The sequence below is a fragment of the Saccopteryx leptura genome, chromosome 6, assembly GCF_036850995.1.
Source record: "Saccopteryx leptura isolate mSacLep1 chromosome 6, mSacLep1_pri_phased_curated, whole genome shotgun sequence".
In the NCBI taxonomy this organism is placed as follows: Eukaryota; Metazoa; Chordata; class Mammalia; order Chiroptera; family Emballonuridae; genus Saccopteryx; species Saccopteryx leptura.
The window spans coordinates 164241171-164256033 of NC_089508.1; the positions used below are offsets into that span (position 1 = coordinate 164241171).

A 14863-nucleotide genomic window follows, 5' to 3' on the forward strand; every position below is an offset into this window, starting at 1 on the left:
TTAGAATTTTGTAGCCTTGGGTCAGAGGCCTAGCTCAGCAGGTTGCTTTTCTATGGGGAGACATATATGATAAGGACACAAGAGCTTATTAGATCACTGGCACATTAGTTTTATGATAATCTGGAGCAGGAACCAACATTTCAGCATTTCACTGAAGTGCTGAGAACAGTGCTTTGCTCCTAAATTAGTGAGATATAATTCACATAAAATTCACCCTTTTAAAGTATATAATCCAGTGGTTTCTAGTATACTGCTCACAAAAATTAGGAGATATTTCAAAATGAATATGAAGGGCTAAAATATCCCCAAATTTTTGTGAGCAGTATATATTCCCAAAGTTGTGCAACCATCACCACTATCAAATTCCACAATATTTTCGTCTTCCAAAAGAACCCTCATACAGTCCCATCCCCTGTCTTCCTTCCTCAGCCCCTGACAACCACTAACCTACTTCCTGTCTGTAAGGATTTGTCCATTCCAAACTTTTCTTTTTTTTTTTTTTAATATTTTATTTATTGATTTTTTTAGAGAGAGAGGAGTGAGAGAGAGAGACAGAGAGAGAAGGGGGAGGAGCAGGAAGCTTCGACTCCCATATGTGCCTTGACCGGGCAAGCCCAAGGTTTCGAACCAGCGACCTCAGTGTTCCAGGTCGACGCTTTATCCCACTGCGCCATCACAGGTCAGGCCACCAAACTTTTCATATAAATGGAATCATACAATATGTGACCTTTTGTGTCTGACTTCTTTTAGTTTCTTCCACTTCAAGTTTCATTCATGTTGTATATTTGAGTTGTTTCTACCTTTTGGCCAGTGTGAATACTGCTGCTATAGCATACATATGTGTATACTATGTACAAATATAATTATACATTTGTGTGCAGTTTTTGTGAGAACATATGTTTTAAATTCTCTTGGGCATGTACCTAGGAGTAGTTTTATTGTAACTCTATGTTTAACTTTTTGAGGAACTGTCAGACTGTTTTCCAAAGTTGTTACACCATTGTTACCTTCCCATCAGCCTGTGTATCAGGGTTCCCATTGTTTCACATACTCATCAACACTTGTTATTACCTGTCTTTGTATTACAACCATCCTAGTGAACATAAAGTGGTTTCTCATTGTGATTTTGATTTGCATTTTCCTGATGACTAATGATGTTGAGCATCTTTCCTTGTGTTTACTGACCATTTATATATCTTCTTTGGAGAATTTCTAGTCAGATCTTTGCCCATTTTTAAACTGAGTTGTCTTTTTGTTGTCTTTGTATTGTGGGGGTTTTTAAAAATATATTCTGGATATTAGGCTTTTATCAGATATACGATTTGCAAATATATTCTCCTATTCTGTGTGTTCCCTTTTCACTTTCTTGATAGTTTTTTTTAAGCATAGAAGTTTTTAATTTTGATGAATCTAATTTATCTGTTTTTCTTTTCTTTTGTTGCTTGTGCTTTGGTGTCATAATCCATAATTTGCCTAATCCAACTTCATGAAGATTTACTGTTACATTTTCTTCTAGGAGTTTTATAGTTAGCTTTAATTCTCACGTATATAGGCCTTTGAGTCGTTTTGAGTTAATTTTTTAATATGGCATGAGGTAGGGGAGATGTAAATTTAATTCCCACTCAGTTTCGTGTGCCTTTTGGTAAGTTCTTGAACCCCCTAAGTTTGTTTCCTCATTTATAAAGTGGAAATAACAAATAGTACCTAAATCATAAGGTTATAGTGAAGATTCGTAATGTACATAAAGCACTCAGCACAGTGCTTGAAGCGGCCTAATTGCTCAGTGAATGTGGTGGTTATTATTGTTATTAAATGAACAATGAGTGAATACTTTCATCGTGGAGGTGCCAGAAAGATGGGTGACATTTTTAGGAAGGTGGAATCAGAAGAGGGGAGGGAAGCTTGCTTAAGTCTACCTGGAGGAGCAGGTCTGGGATTGTTACCAGAGTGTCCGTCCCAGATAGACCGCTGCCTCGCGATCACCTCTGGGGTTGGAAAAAATTCTAATTTCCAGGTCCTATCCCAGAACTACTGAAAGGGGCCCGCTGGGCACGGGGTCCCAGATCTGCATTTGTATCAACTTCTTCCCCCCGCTTAGCACAGTACTTTTGTGGGGCGGTGTTGTGACGGCGGTGCCGCCTACAGAGCCGCCTTCTGCCTGCGGGGGGCGGCCGAGGGGCCGGGGCGGGCGCGGCGGCTGCGCAGAGCTCTGCACACTCGGGGCTGCCCTGGCGGAATCCACCTGGCTCAGCTGACAGCTCCGAAGACGGAAGAGGCGGTGCGCAGGTTGAGCCCGGCGTCTCCAGACCCGTCAGGAGAGAAGCGGTGTGAGGACTCGGGATTAGGGCGGAGAGCGGAACTTTCGGGCCCAGTACGGTGGGACGGCCGGAAGGTACGCAGGGGACCGCGCTCCGTGCGCGCAAGACAGAGAAGGGCGGCCGGGCTGGGACTGCTTAGTGGCCTTCGGCACCCCCAAACACCGGACGGGGCGCCCCCAGCCCGGCCCGGCTAAGACCTACCCGGGGCGCTCGGAAAAAGAAGGGCGAGCCCACGGCCTGCTTCTTCGGGACCTCAACCGGCCGCACGGCGTCTCTGTGTCCAGGCGCTGGGGCAGGTAGCGAGGCTTGGGCCTGCCCCCGGTTGTAGGTGAGTCGCACAACTACGACTCTACACGCCGGTTGGTGAGCGGAGGAGGCAGCGGCGGCCGGCGGCGTGCTGACTCCAGCTCTAGAGCCCCCGCGGCGTGGAGGGGACAAGTAGGATTTTCCCAGGCCGCAGGGTAGTGGGTTCGGCTTGCCAAAACTAATAGCTGGAATTCTCTCTTGTCTGATGGCGCCGGCGTTTATTCTGGTTCCTGTGTTACAGGTGAAGAAACAGGGTGGTCTGAATCCAGCTTTAGTTATATATTAGCCGTGTGACCTTGGGCCGGAAAAGGACTTAAAATGTCATTTTTCTCATCTGTGTAATGGAAATGGTGACAGGACTTGCTTCATGGGTTGTGGGAACCTAACAGGAATTAATGCATTTAAAGGGCTCACACGAAGTAAGAGCTCACCAAGTGTTACTGTTCTTGCTGTTACTCTGACGACCACCTTAACCTGCTTCTAGTGGGATGTGGCAGCACTGTTACTGAACCTTGTGATCTGCCCCCCGCCTTATTTCAGCACACTACATCTCATTCCAATTTAATTCTCTTTTTTTCCCCAATGTCCAATTCAAGGCACTAAGAACAATACACAAGCAAAGACTTGATTCTTGCCCTTAAATAACTTATGCAGCCAGGTAGGAGAGGAAATGTAAATTTCTGTAATGCAAGGTCCGGGGTATGGCAGTGTCACAGGAAAGTTACAGTAAAAACGTTTGCTGGACTTTTAAAGACAGGCGTGATGTCTAATTAGAAATTTCTAGGCCCTGGCCAGTTTGCTCAGTGGTAAAGCTCCACCAGGTGTATGAATGTCCGGGGTTGGATTCCCTCGCAGGTCACACAGGAGAAGCGACCATCTGCTTTTTGGCCCCCTCCTCCTCTCCCTTCTCTCTCTTCCGCTCCTTCAGAGGTGTCTGGAAATCGGGTGCATTGGCCCCAGGCGCTAAAAATGGCTGGGTTGCAAGCATGGCCCCAGACGGGGTTGTCGGTTGGATCCTGGTGGGGAGTATGCAGGAATCTGTCTCTATCTCCCTTCCTCTCACTTGGAAGAGAAGAAGAAAAAAATAAGTTAAAAAAAATAATAAATTTCTACATGGAGTAGGGGCTTTGGAGGTGGGTCTGTGTGGGGCAGTTGTATTAGGTTTGCTAGCGGGGTTACCAGCTGCCAGCACTTTGCTTGATTAGTGTGTGAGCACATGGCAGAGGCACGTGTGCATAGCCTATATACAGAGGTGGATTAAGGTCCGTTGAGGCCCCAGGCACAGAAGAAAAAAAAAGCAAAAATAAAAATACACGTTAACCATATTTTTAAGTAAATAAAAAATATTATGTACTATTAATGTTAAAATTGCACATATGAAACCAAGCGGTGTCATTAGACAAAAGTGTAAAGTTGGGGTTTTAAGGAGCTCTTCAGAAGTTGAGGCCTAGAGCGCGCACCCTGGTGGGTCCGCCATTAAATCCAGCTCTGCCTATATAAAGCTGTGGGTGCTTGCGCTCCAGGGAGGAGAGATGGCGGATTGCTTGCTCGCCACTATGAGAGGCCATTTTGCTGTTTGTTTGCCTGAAGGGCGGTTTCCCCTTCCTGTATGCTTGTCTGCCATTGTGAGACTTTATTAAACAGACTGGGCCAACCCTTTCCGGCTCTGCAGTTTTTCTACCATCTGCCCGAACCAATGTGAAACCTCCTGGCCTCGGCCACCGACATTACACGGTGGTTGGCAAACTCATTAGTCAACAGAGCCAAATATCAATAGTACAACAATTGAAATTTCTTTTGAGAGCCAAAATTTTTAAACTTAAACTATATAGATAGGTACATTCCTTATCGAAGTAGCGCCCGCACGTGGTCTTTTGTGGAAGAGCCACACTCAAGGAGCCAAAGAGCCGCACATGGCTCGTGAGCCGCAATTTGCCTACTAGATTACTGAAGGGATAGAATAAGGGAGAAATGTATTTCAGCAACTTGAATTAAGGGACTGGGACCCTTATGGCAGCTTCAGAAGCTGGCGTCTGGTGTCGATCATGAGGAACTGTTGTTGGAAGTAGGTCTTATCAGTCCTGGCTGCATGTAATAATCATTCGGAGAGCTTGGATAGCCGCTGATACCCGATTTAATTGCTCAGGTGATTCTAATGCGCCGACAATATGGAGAACACTAACCTAAAAGCAGAAACTCTCACCCCATTTATAAATGTTTAAAGAAGAAGAAACAAAGCTAAATTATTTTATCATCATGTACTATATCTGGTAAAATTTTTTACAATTAAATAAGGTAATTTGATAGGATCTAGTACAGTACATAGTAGGTGCTCAGTAAATGTAAATTGATTCTAAATTTTATTTATAATGTATTTGGGAGTCATACATCTGAAAATCTGGTCTTAAAATTATGGTTCATATATTTTTTTATATAATTTTGGGGTGTTCATAGGAGTGTTCATAACTCATCTGTGGGCCACCCTCCCCTTCCTCCTCACTCCCTGCTCAGAAGCCTGGCTTTAAAGCATTTAAACTGAATTTAGCCTTTCTGCACCGCCCTGAGAGGGGCCCATACAGCCTTGGAAACTTGCACAATGTCTGGAGCCCTTGATGACCTGAAACAAAGGAGGATGTTTTCAAATTCCTTGCAGCAGGAACTCACTTAGGTGGCACCAACCTTGACTTCCAAGTGGAACTGTCCATTTACAAAAGGAAAAGTGATGGCATCTACATTATAAATCTGAAGAGAACCTTCTGCTGGCAGCTCATGCCAATGTTGCCTTTGAAAACCCCGCTGGTGCTGGTGTCATTTGGTCCAGGAATACTGGCCAGTGAGCTGTGCTGAAGTTTGCTGCTGCCCCTGGAGCCACTCCTGTTGCTGGCTGCTTCACTCCTGCAAGCTTCAGTAACCGCATCCAGGCAGCCTTCTGGAGCCAAGACTTCTTGTGCTTACTGATCCCAGAGCTGACCACCAGCCTCTCACAGAGGCGTCTTGGTAACCTGCTGACCATTACTCTGTGTAATACAGGCTCTCTCCTGCGCTCTGTGCACATTGCCATCCCTTGAAACAACAAGGGAGCTCACTCAGTGGGTGTTGTGATTGTTGCTGACCTGGGAAGTTCTGCGCATGCGTGGCACTATCTCCTGTGAACACCCATGGGAGGTCATGCCTGGTCTACTTCTACAGAGATCCTGAAGAGATTGAAAAGGAAGAGCTGGCTGCTGCTGAAAAGGCTGTGACCAAGAAGGATTTCAGGGTGAAAGGACTGCTCCAGCTCCTGAGTCACTGCTGCTGCTCAACCTGAGGTCGCAGGTCTGCAGGCGTGCAGGTGGCCTCTGTGCCTGTGCAGCAGTTTTCTGCTGAAGACTGGAGCGCTAGCTTGCTGCTGAAGACTGGTCTGCAGCCCACTGCTCAGGCTACTGACTGGGTGGGAACAACTACTGAGTGGTCTTATGCTGGCCTTCCCCAAACTCTTAAACAGAATGGAAATAAGTTTGATGGAAAATAAACTTTCTTAAAAAAAAGTTTTCCTGTGTGTGCACATGTGTGAATGCTTTTCTTGTTTTCACTTTGTTTTTAAACATCTTGCTGTTGTGCTTAAATTAACCTAATGTGCAGTGTCCCTGGTAGTATTAATTAGTGAGCAGGTGAGAGGAAAACCTGGAGGGGGATAGGAAATGAAGGAATAGAAGCAGCAGAAGAGGAAAGGAAAAACACAGACCCTAGACAGGGGTTGGGAACCTTTTTGGCCGAGAGAGCCATGAATGCCACATATTTTAAAATGTAATTCCGATGAGACTCAGAGACATGAACAAGAATGTGATGGCAATGGGGGTGGGGAGGGGAGGGGAGGGGCACAAAGAAAACCAGATAGAAGGTGACAGAAGACAATTTGACTTTGGGGGAGGGGTATACAGCACAATCAAATAAAATAATCTGGAGATGTTTTCTCTCAACATATGTACCCTGATTTATCAATGTCACTGCATTAAATTTAATAAATATATATATATATTAAAAATATATATAATTCCGTGAGAGCCATGCGACCGGTACATTACGCATTATCCAATAAAAATTTGGTGTTGTCCCAGAGGACAGCTGTGATTGGCTCTAGCCACCCGCAGCCATGAACATGAGTGGTAAGAAATGAATGGATTGTAATACATGAGAAGGTTTTATATTTTTAGCATTTTTTTTAAAGATTTGTCTGCGAGCCAGATGCAGCCATCAAAAGAGCCACATCTGGCTCACGAGCCATATGTTCCCGACCCCTGCCCTAGAACATGTTTGTCAAGGATGTGGTATGCTATCCTCTCATGACCTTGATGGACCTCACTCCTCCCAGGGCTGAATACGGCAGATAAGACCTCTCTCTTTGCTGAGTACACTTGCTGAGTACATGCAAGTGCGCCTTTGACCAAGAGGCTTGGTTAGGCTGTTCTAGGGAGAGTCATATGCAGCTACAGTTTAGGTTTGACTTTGTGTTAGGATGTGTTTGAGGTAAGAGGGAATAATGGGAATTCAGAATTTAAATTTGAAGTGGGTTCTAACACCATCTTTTGTGTTTTTTTCTGCAGATGGCAGGATTTCTATAGTATATCTAGTATGAGTTCCACATCTTGGCCTCTTATCCAACTTCAGCAGCCTCATCTCCGTCTGGAGAATAAATGGGATGTTTGCATGAATTACAGACTCTGAACTGAAATAGACTGCAGTGTTAATATTCTTTTCTTCTGGTTGTTATTAACAGGTATAACTGATCTCAAATGGAGCATGTCACTGTGTCTTTGATAGGGACACAGCTTAAGCAAAACCATTATCTGCTGAAACAAAATTATTTTTTGAAAATGGAATTATTTTAAATAATTCATGTCTAAATTTTGTAATGTCACCTTTTATAATGTGAAAAACCATGTCCTAACTTTTTAGTTTGTACATTTCAATTAAAACTTTTTGGTTGAGAAGGAGCATATTTGCAAATACATTTATAGTCTCAATATTTTAATTGACAGAATGGTCATTTTTTGTTGTCATTTTATTAGATAATTTTTGTAGTTTCTCATTACATATTTTTTCACATTTAAATTGTCTGAAATTGTGGTACATCTTTTAGTCGTGATGAAAAAATATTAATTCACACTTTAATTTTGACATATTTGTGTTACCTAAAGTAATGGTAAGTCTTAAAATTGATTTGAAAAAATCTGGTATTATTCCCAAAATTTAATGTTATTTTGCTGCTTCCTCAGTTATCTAACTCTCTTATGTAGTATCTGTGTCTGTAACATTCTCTAGAATGGGGTGTTCTGAACTGGGACTAATTTTGCCCCCTGGGGACATTTGGCTATGTCAGGATAGTTCTGACTGTTACAACTCTCGAGGGAGGGGGATGCTGTTGGCATTTGGTAGGTTGAAGCCACGGATGCTGGTACATATCTTACGACGTACAGGACAGCCCTCTACAACAAAGTATTATTTGTTCCAAAATGTCAGCATCCTGAGTTTGATAAAACCTGCCCTACAGATTGCTGTGGACTTAAAATATTCATTTACTTTTAAAAATACATCAAGTGTACATTGACACCTTTAGTGGGCAAGGCACATGGTGAGGTTTAGTGGTCAAGTCTAAGTAATTTGTGATTTGTCCTTCCAAAAAATTTTTAATTATACTTTTCCCCCCTAAATCAGTCATTCCTAACTGATAAAAGTCAGCAATTAGCACTACAGTCATGGGGGCGGGGGGCTGTTACTATTGCAAAGCTACTAGAATATTAGACATATGAGACATGCAGAAAAGTGAAAATATTAATTAATCCTTTGCACTTATTTGTGAAGAAGCTTTTTTATTTTTAAGTGCTCCTAGACTTTTCCAAACCTGAGTCTTTTCTGTTAACTGATTTAAATGATTATCTTCAGCTCTTCAGAAAATTAAATGTCGTCAGAAGACCGAGAAGCTCAGGAGGATGAATTGCTGGCCCTGGCGAGTATTTATGATGGCGATGAATTTAGAAAAGCAGAGTCTGTCCAAGGTGGAGAAACCAGGATCTATTTGGATTTACCACAAAATTTCAAGATATTTGTGAGCGGTTAGTTAATAATATTCTCTTAAGCTAATTTTTCTAAGTAAAGGTTATTCTCCATTTCTTAGTGAAACCTAAGTAATTTTTCAATTACAGTTTATGTTCAGTATTATTCTGTATTAATTTCAGATGTATAGCAGAGTGGTTAGAAAATCATGTACTTTTTACAGAGTGGCCCTCCTGCGGCTTCACCTACCCCCTTGGCCCCATACATAGATATGATATTATTGACTGTATTTCCTATGCTATAATCTATATCTCTGTGGCAATTTTGTAACTACCAATTTATACTGTTTAATCCTGTCACCTTTTCACCCAGACCCCCTCTGTAATCTGTCTATATTCTCTGTATCTGTGAATCTGAAACCTAAATTATTTATCATCTTATGTTTATAGGCATTAGTGATAGATGGTATTATTACAGATTTAATGCATCTTTCTGTTTTAAGTGAAAATTGGACTGGGAGGTAAACAGTTTTCAGTTTCAGTCCACCTTTTGATTATTGAATTTGGGTTATTCTGTATATTTCATGCATCCTAATCTTTTAACTAAAAATTTATCAGCCATGAGTCATTGGCTATTAAATAGGGATAATAAAAGAGGAAATGAAATAATGTGTGTGAAAACACTTGGAAGCTTTGAAGTACCATGGTAGTGGTTATTATTTAGTTTCCAGAATCATTTAAACTACCATAAACATGTGACATGTTAAACTCTGTGACCCTTTGCTTAGGGGGAAAAATCCTTTATTTGATTCAGACTTTTACAGAAGACTTTGATGCACACTTTCTCAAATGTTTCTACTATAAAGGTGTTGAGAAAAGAAAGTGTGATGATTTAAAATGAAACTTTGTGAGAGTGTTGTGTGCTGTATCTTGCCCTCAAATCTGAGATCATTGTGTTGGCACAAATCATCCCAACTATGATTTATGGGTAGTTGACACATGCTGGTTTAAGAAGGTCATGGCTCTTTGATAGAAATAAACATCCTTTTCTCTAGATTATATCTCTAATCATCTACTGTAAAACAACAACAAAAGGAAACATTGTATATTACTTGCTCATTAGTGTTAGGAATTGTACTCAAAAGTATATACAAGATAAATTGTTTATCTTCATTATAAATCTCATGGTGTTTAGTAGATTTTCCAAGGGTTTACAAGATTTATTTTTAAAGGTGGCGGCTACGAAGTTAAATTCAGGAAATAGTGCTTTGGGGGAGGGTTTTTATCCCCTCAACAAAAGCATTGAATCTTTCTTGAGCACTGCTCAGCAGTAATGGACACTCAAGTGTTGACCCACTGATCCTTTCTAATCTTTGTTTTTGGTTCAGGCAATTCAAATGAGTGTCTCCAGAATAGTGGCTTTGAATACACCATTTGCTTTCTGCCTCCACTTGTGCTGAACTTTGAACTGCCACCAGATTATCCATCCTCCTCCCCACCTTCATTCACACTTAGTGGCAAATGGCTGTCACCAACTCAGGTTAGACCCGAAACTTAATTTCTGCTATCCATTTTTAGAAACTTAAAAAAATCATCTTTAATTGAAGACTACCTTGATCTTGACTTCAGTGCATGAGGAACAAATGGCTTTGATTTTGTAATTTTTCCCTTGCCTTCATCAATCCTAATGTTAATGAATTGAAAATGTTTGGTGTTTTAGAAAGGAATGGCAGTAATTAAAATGATTAATCACTTATGAATTGTGGTGGGAGTACTTTCTAATCAAGTATATTATTTCTTTTCTTGCCTTACTATTTTTCCATTTAATCTGTATTGTGATGAAACTATAAGGTCCTCCTCATTTTCCTTAGATGTTGGAATTACTCTTTTTTTCTTAGTTTCTTATGCATTTCTTAAGAGAAAGATTTAATTATAATTAGGAAGACAAAATTGAGCTAATATAGTTAGAATAAACAAACTTCCCAAGTGACTATATAAGTGCTTTTCTTTTTTAAAATCTGTATAATCAGAAAAAATACTTGACTCGTCTCTCACATAGATGTAATTACATTCAAATAGAAATGTACACTGCTCACAAAAATGAGGGGATCAGGGAACGTGCAGATACTCCAGTACTTTCAGCCTTTCGTGTGGTGCATTTTCACCAATGAAATAAAAGTTGGTTTTGCATCTCATTTGATATTCAAACAACTTTCTTTGACTTGTTTGCTTTTTTGATGTTCTTGTTTAATTAAAAAATAAACACTTCTTTTTTTTCCTTATTGCTTCATATTCATGTTGAAATATCCCCTAACTTTTCTGAGCAGTATGTATGATTCCTATAGATAGCTTGTGAAGGTTTGAGACCTTATGAGCCATCATTTCCTCCCAGTTATATTTCTTTCCAAGTAACAAACAACTCTTGACTGAGATGTAAGTATGACTTTAAGCTAATATAAAGTGTTCTGGGGTAGATAATGCATTAATAGCAGTTACTTTTCTAGAAGTCATGATAAAGATTGCTCGGTTGTGAATATTAAGACAAAAGTTGTCAGTTACTGACCGGAAGGAACAGCTTGTCAGTTTTTCCTTTCTGACCAGGTAGTTTTGAATCCCCCTTTTGTCCCTGCCCCAACAGTCTAATCTTTTAGATGAGAGTGCTTTTATAAAATTGAGGTTTACGGACAAAATTAAACTTTAATAAAAAGATAATACATATAAAATAACTGTGCCAGAGGGAATCCATGCTAGACATTGAGTTATCTGGCCACTTTCCAATAGTAAGTCTGTTTGACATTTAGATCACTGACAGTTGACTGAATTATTTAGATATTTATAGTGCCATTTCTCAAGAGAGCTCTTGATACTTTACATCCATGCATATGTATGCATGCATATACATTCATGCATGAACAACACAGGACAGATTAATTGGCTGTGTGGTTGTAGTTTCGGATTCCAGCCATATATTGCAATAGAATCTACTTAATGCTGGCTTTGGAGGCCATAGGGAGACTAGAGTTGTTCATTATTTTGGGTTATATAGGTAAAATTACAGTATATAAACTTACATATGTAAAATTACAGTGTGAATTTGCATATGTAAAATTACAGTTTCTAAAATTGCAGTAGGGTTTTCTATCAAATAAACATTTTGTGTATATAATTGACATTTAATTGGCCTCCTATGCTCCTTCTTGGATTGGTTCTTGTTTGTTGCTGGGCCCTGATTCCTTGGCATTATGAATTTCACCTGTTGACAGGGAAGTTGACACAGGGACCTTTCATTGCATTGGGGTTGGTAAATAGCAGAAAAGTAGGTTTAGTTTTCTTGTGTTTTCCATTATTCCTCCATCAATATATATACATAGACAGTCTCTCTCCTCTTCTTCTTTATGTTTCCCCCTTTCTTGCATTTATGTGCATCCTAGAGGCCTCTTGAGAAGGGGCTAGAGAAGAAGATGAAGAAGAATAGTTTCTTTATTGGACTTGGTGGCTCAAACAAAGCTCAGAGCTTCTTTTTAGTGTTTATTCCATCTTACAGCTTTCAGCAGGTTTCTAAAAAGTGTGGTTGATCTCATAAGCATATTCATGTAAATGTAGGAAAGCATGAGTTGTCTAATCTTTTTTTGCTTTTTTAATTAAGTGAGAAGCAGGGAGGCAGAGACAGACTCCCGCATGCACCCCAACCAGGATCCACCTGGCAGCCCGCCTGCCAGGTGATGCTCTGCCCATCTGGGGCTGCTGCTTTGTTGCTCAATAACCAAACTATTTTAGCACTTGAGGTGAGGCCATGGAGCCATCCTCAACACCCAGGGCCAGCTTACTGAAACTGCGTGAGCCATGGCTGTGGGAGGGGGAGAGAAAGAGGGAGGGGTGGAGAAGCAGATGGGTGCTGCTCCTGTGCACTCTGATCAGGATTGAACCAGGAAAGTGAACTTAATTCATGGCAGCCAAACCATGTTGAGGGCTTGTAATCATGTCCAGCTTCAGTATCAGTCTGCCTGCCTCCATTCACCAGGATCTGGTATAAGCCCTAGTTACTCAGTTAAAACCAGCTTGGAAATCTGAGTAACAAGGACTCTGAGGTTGGAGCCTGTTACTGAGTCTTTTCCCATGAGTTGGCTTTTTGATAGAACTGCAATTTAGAATTAATTTTAAAACTTTTAAACTGTTCTCTTTCTAACCACTATTGCAGGTATGTACAGGGCTAGGACTCCACAGGAATAGAAATAGTTCATTTTAGAACTGGATCTCTTTCTCCTACATGAGGTATATAGCAATACTAACATAACAATGAAAGAACAGAAAAAGTCCTCCGTTCAGTGGCACATATGTAAACCTAGTTCTACATCTTGTGAAGTTGTACTGTCTCTTGTTTTCATGGTACTTCCTTTAGCTTCCTGTAAGAGCCTACCTTAAAGATTTCAAGGGAAATCAGTTGAAGGCATTGTGGTCTTTCCAACTCACCAGCATCCTCATGTGTTTTCTCCTAGCTCTCTGCTCTCTGCAAGCACTTAGACAACCTGTGGGAAGAACACCGTGGCAGTGTGGTCCTGTTTGCTTGGATGCAGTTTCTTAAGGAAGAGACCCTAGGGTACCTGAATATTGTCTCTCCTTTTGAGCTCAAGATTGAGTCTCAGAAAAAAGTTCAGAGAAGGAAGGCTCAAGCCTCTGCCAACACAGAGCTAGATTTTGGAGGAGCTGCTGGATCTGATGTAGACCAAGAGGAAGCTGTGGATGAGAGAGCTGTGCAGGATGTGGAATCATTGTCAAGTCTGATCCAGGAAATCTTGGACTTTGATCAAGCTCAGCAGATAAAATGCTTTAATAGTAAATTGTTCCTGTGCAATATCTGTTTCTGTGAGAAGCTGGGTAGTGAATGCATGTACTTCTTGGAGTGCAGGCATGTGTACTGCAAAGCCTGTCTGAAAGACTACTTTGAAATCCAGATTAGAGATGGCCAAGTTCAATGCCTCAACTGCCCAGAACCCAAGTGCCCTTCAGTGGCCACTCCTGGTCAGGTAACTCTTTATTGACAGCTGCTTTCTAATTTTCTTTTACAAAGAGAGACCTTAGGAACTTCCTTGATAGGGCTCATCAGTGCATTGTGAGGCCTTGGAGCCAGCCCACAAGTTGTTTCACTGTATTCATCAAGAATGCTGTGGTTTTGCTTTCTCATTTAAACATACATGAATGCTTCCTTTGGGCCCTGGTCTGTTAGCTCAGTTGGTTAGAACGTTGTCCTGAAACATCAAGGTTGTGGGTTGGGTCCCCTGTTAGTGCACATACAGGAAGCAACCAGTGAATGCACAACTAAGTGGAACAACAAAGGAATGCTTTTCTCTCTCCCCCTCTGTATCCCTCTCTCCCTCTTTTCCTTTCTTTCCCCCTTCTTCCCTTGCCCCCTATCTCTGTCTTCTAAAATCAATCTATCTATAAAATAAGTAAGTAAATAAATAAATGTTTTCTTTGCTCAGAATGGGCAATCCTCAATAGGGACGAACAAACATTGAAAAAGTATAAAGTAATTCTGGTGACTTAATTTATGTATTTACTAGGATGCCATCAACTTTAGGGAATCATTAGCCTGTTTTTGTGTGAGGTTGGGATTTGAAAGGGATATCCCTCAGAATATTTAACCAAATCATTTACAGGCTTCAACCCTGCTTGGTGTGATTTTTAAAAAATCAAATTAAATGTACCTATTTAAAGTGTACAGTTTGCTTAGTTTTGATGAATGTGTAGATCAAGACAGAGATTTGCCATACTTGGTTTGATTTTTATTTTTCACAAAGAGAAAGAGAGGGACAGATAGGGACAGATAGAAGGGAGAGAGATGAGAAGCATCAATTCTTCATTGCAGCTCCTTAGTTGTTCAGATTGCTTTCTCATATGTGCCTTGACTGGGGGGGGGGGGGGGCTAGAGCAAGGGGTCACAGCAGAACGAGTAACCCCTTGCTCAAGCCAGCGATCTTGGGCTCAAGCCATCAACCTTGGGCTTCAAGTCAGCGACCATGGGGTCATGTCTATGATTCCACACTCAAGCCAGTGACCCTGTGCTCAAGCTGGTGAGCTTGTGCTCAAGCCGGCGACCTCAGGGTTTTGAACCTGGGTCCTCTGCATCCTAGTCTGATGCTCTATCCCCTGTGCCACCACCTGGTCAATCTTAAAGTGAGGTGTAGGAAGTTCAATTTATAGGCATCT

The 14863-nt window shown here is 41.2% G+C and overlaps 1 protein-coding gene and 1 pseudogene across 3 annotated transcripts in view; both read left to right on the top strand.

Moving 5' to 3' along the window:
- Positions 1–2244: 2244 nt before the first annotated feature.
- RNF14 (ring finger protein 14) overlaps positions 2245–14863 on the top strand; it is a 29392-nt gene continuing 16773 nt past the window's right edge. The window contains exons 1-5 of one of the 3 annotated variants that reach the window (XM_066344318.1): positions 2245–2392; positions 7208–7380; positions 8547–8716; positions 10045–10196; positions 13153–13680. In XM_066344318.1, coding sequence (XP_066200415.1) covers positions 8563–8716; positions 10045–10196; positions 13153–13680 — 834 coding nt within the window. In that variant the 5' untranslated portion in view covers positions 2245–2392; positions 7208–7380; positions 8547–8562. The other 2 variants (XM_066344317.1, XM_066344319.1) reach the window with 2 other exon arrangements.
- Positions 4999–6025, top strand: LOC136376286 (small ribosomal subunit protein uS2-like; annotated as a pseudogene).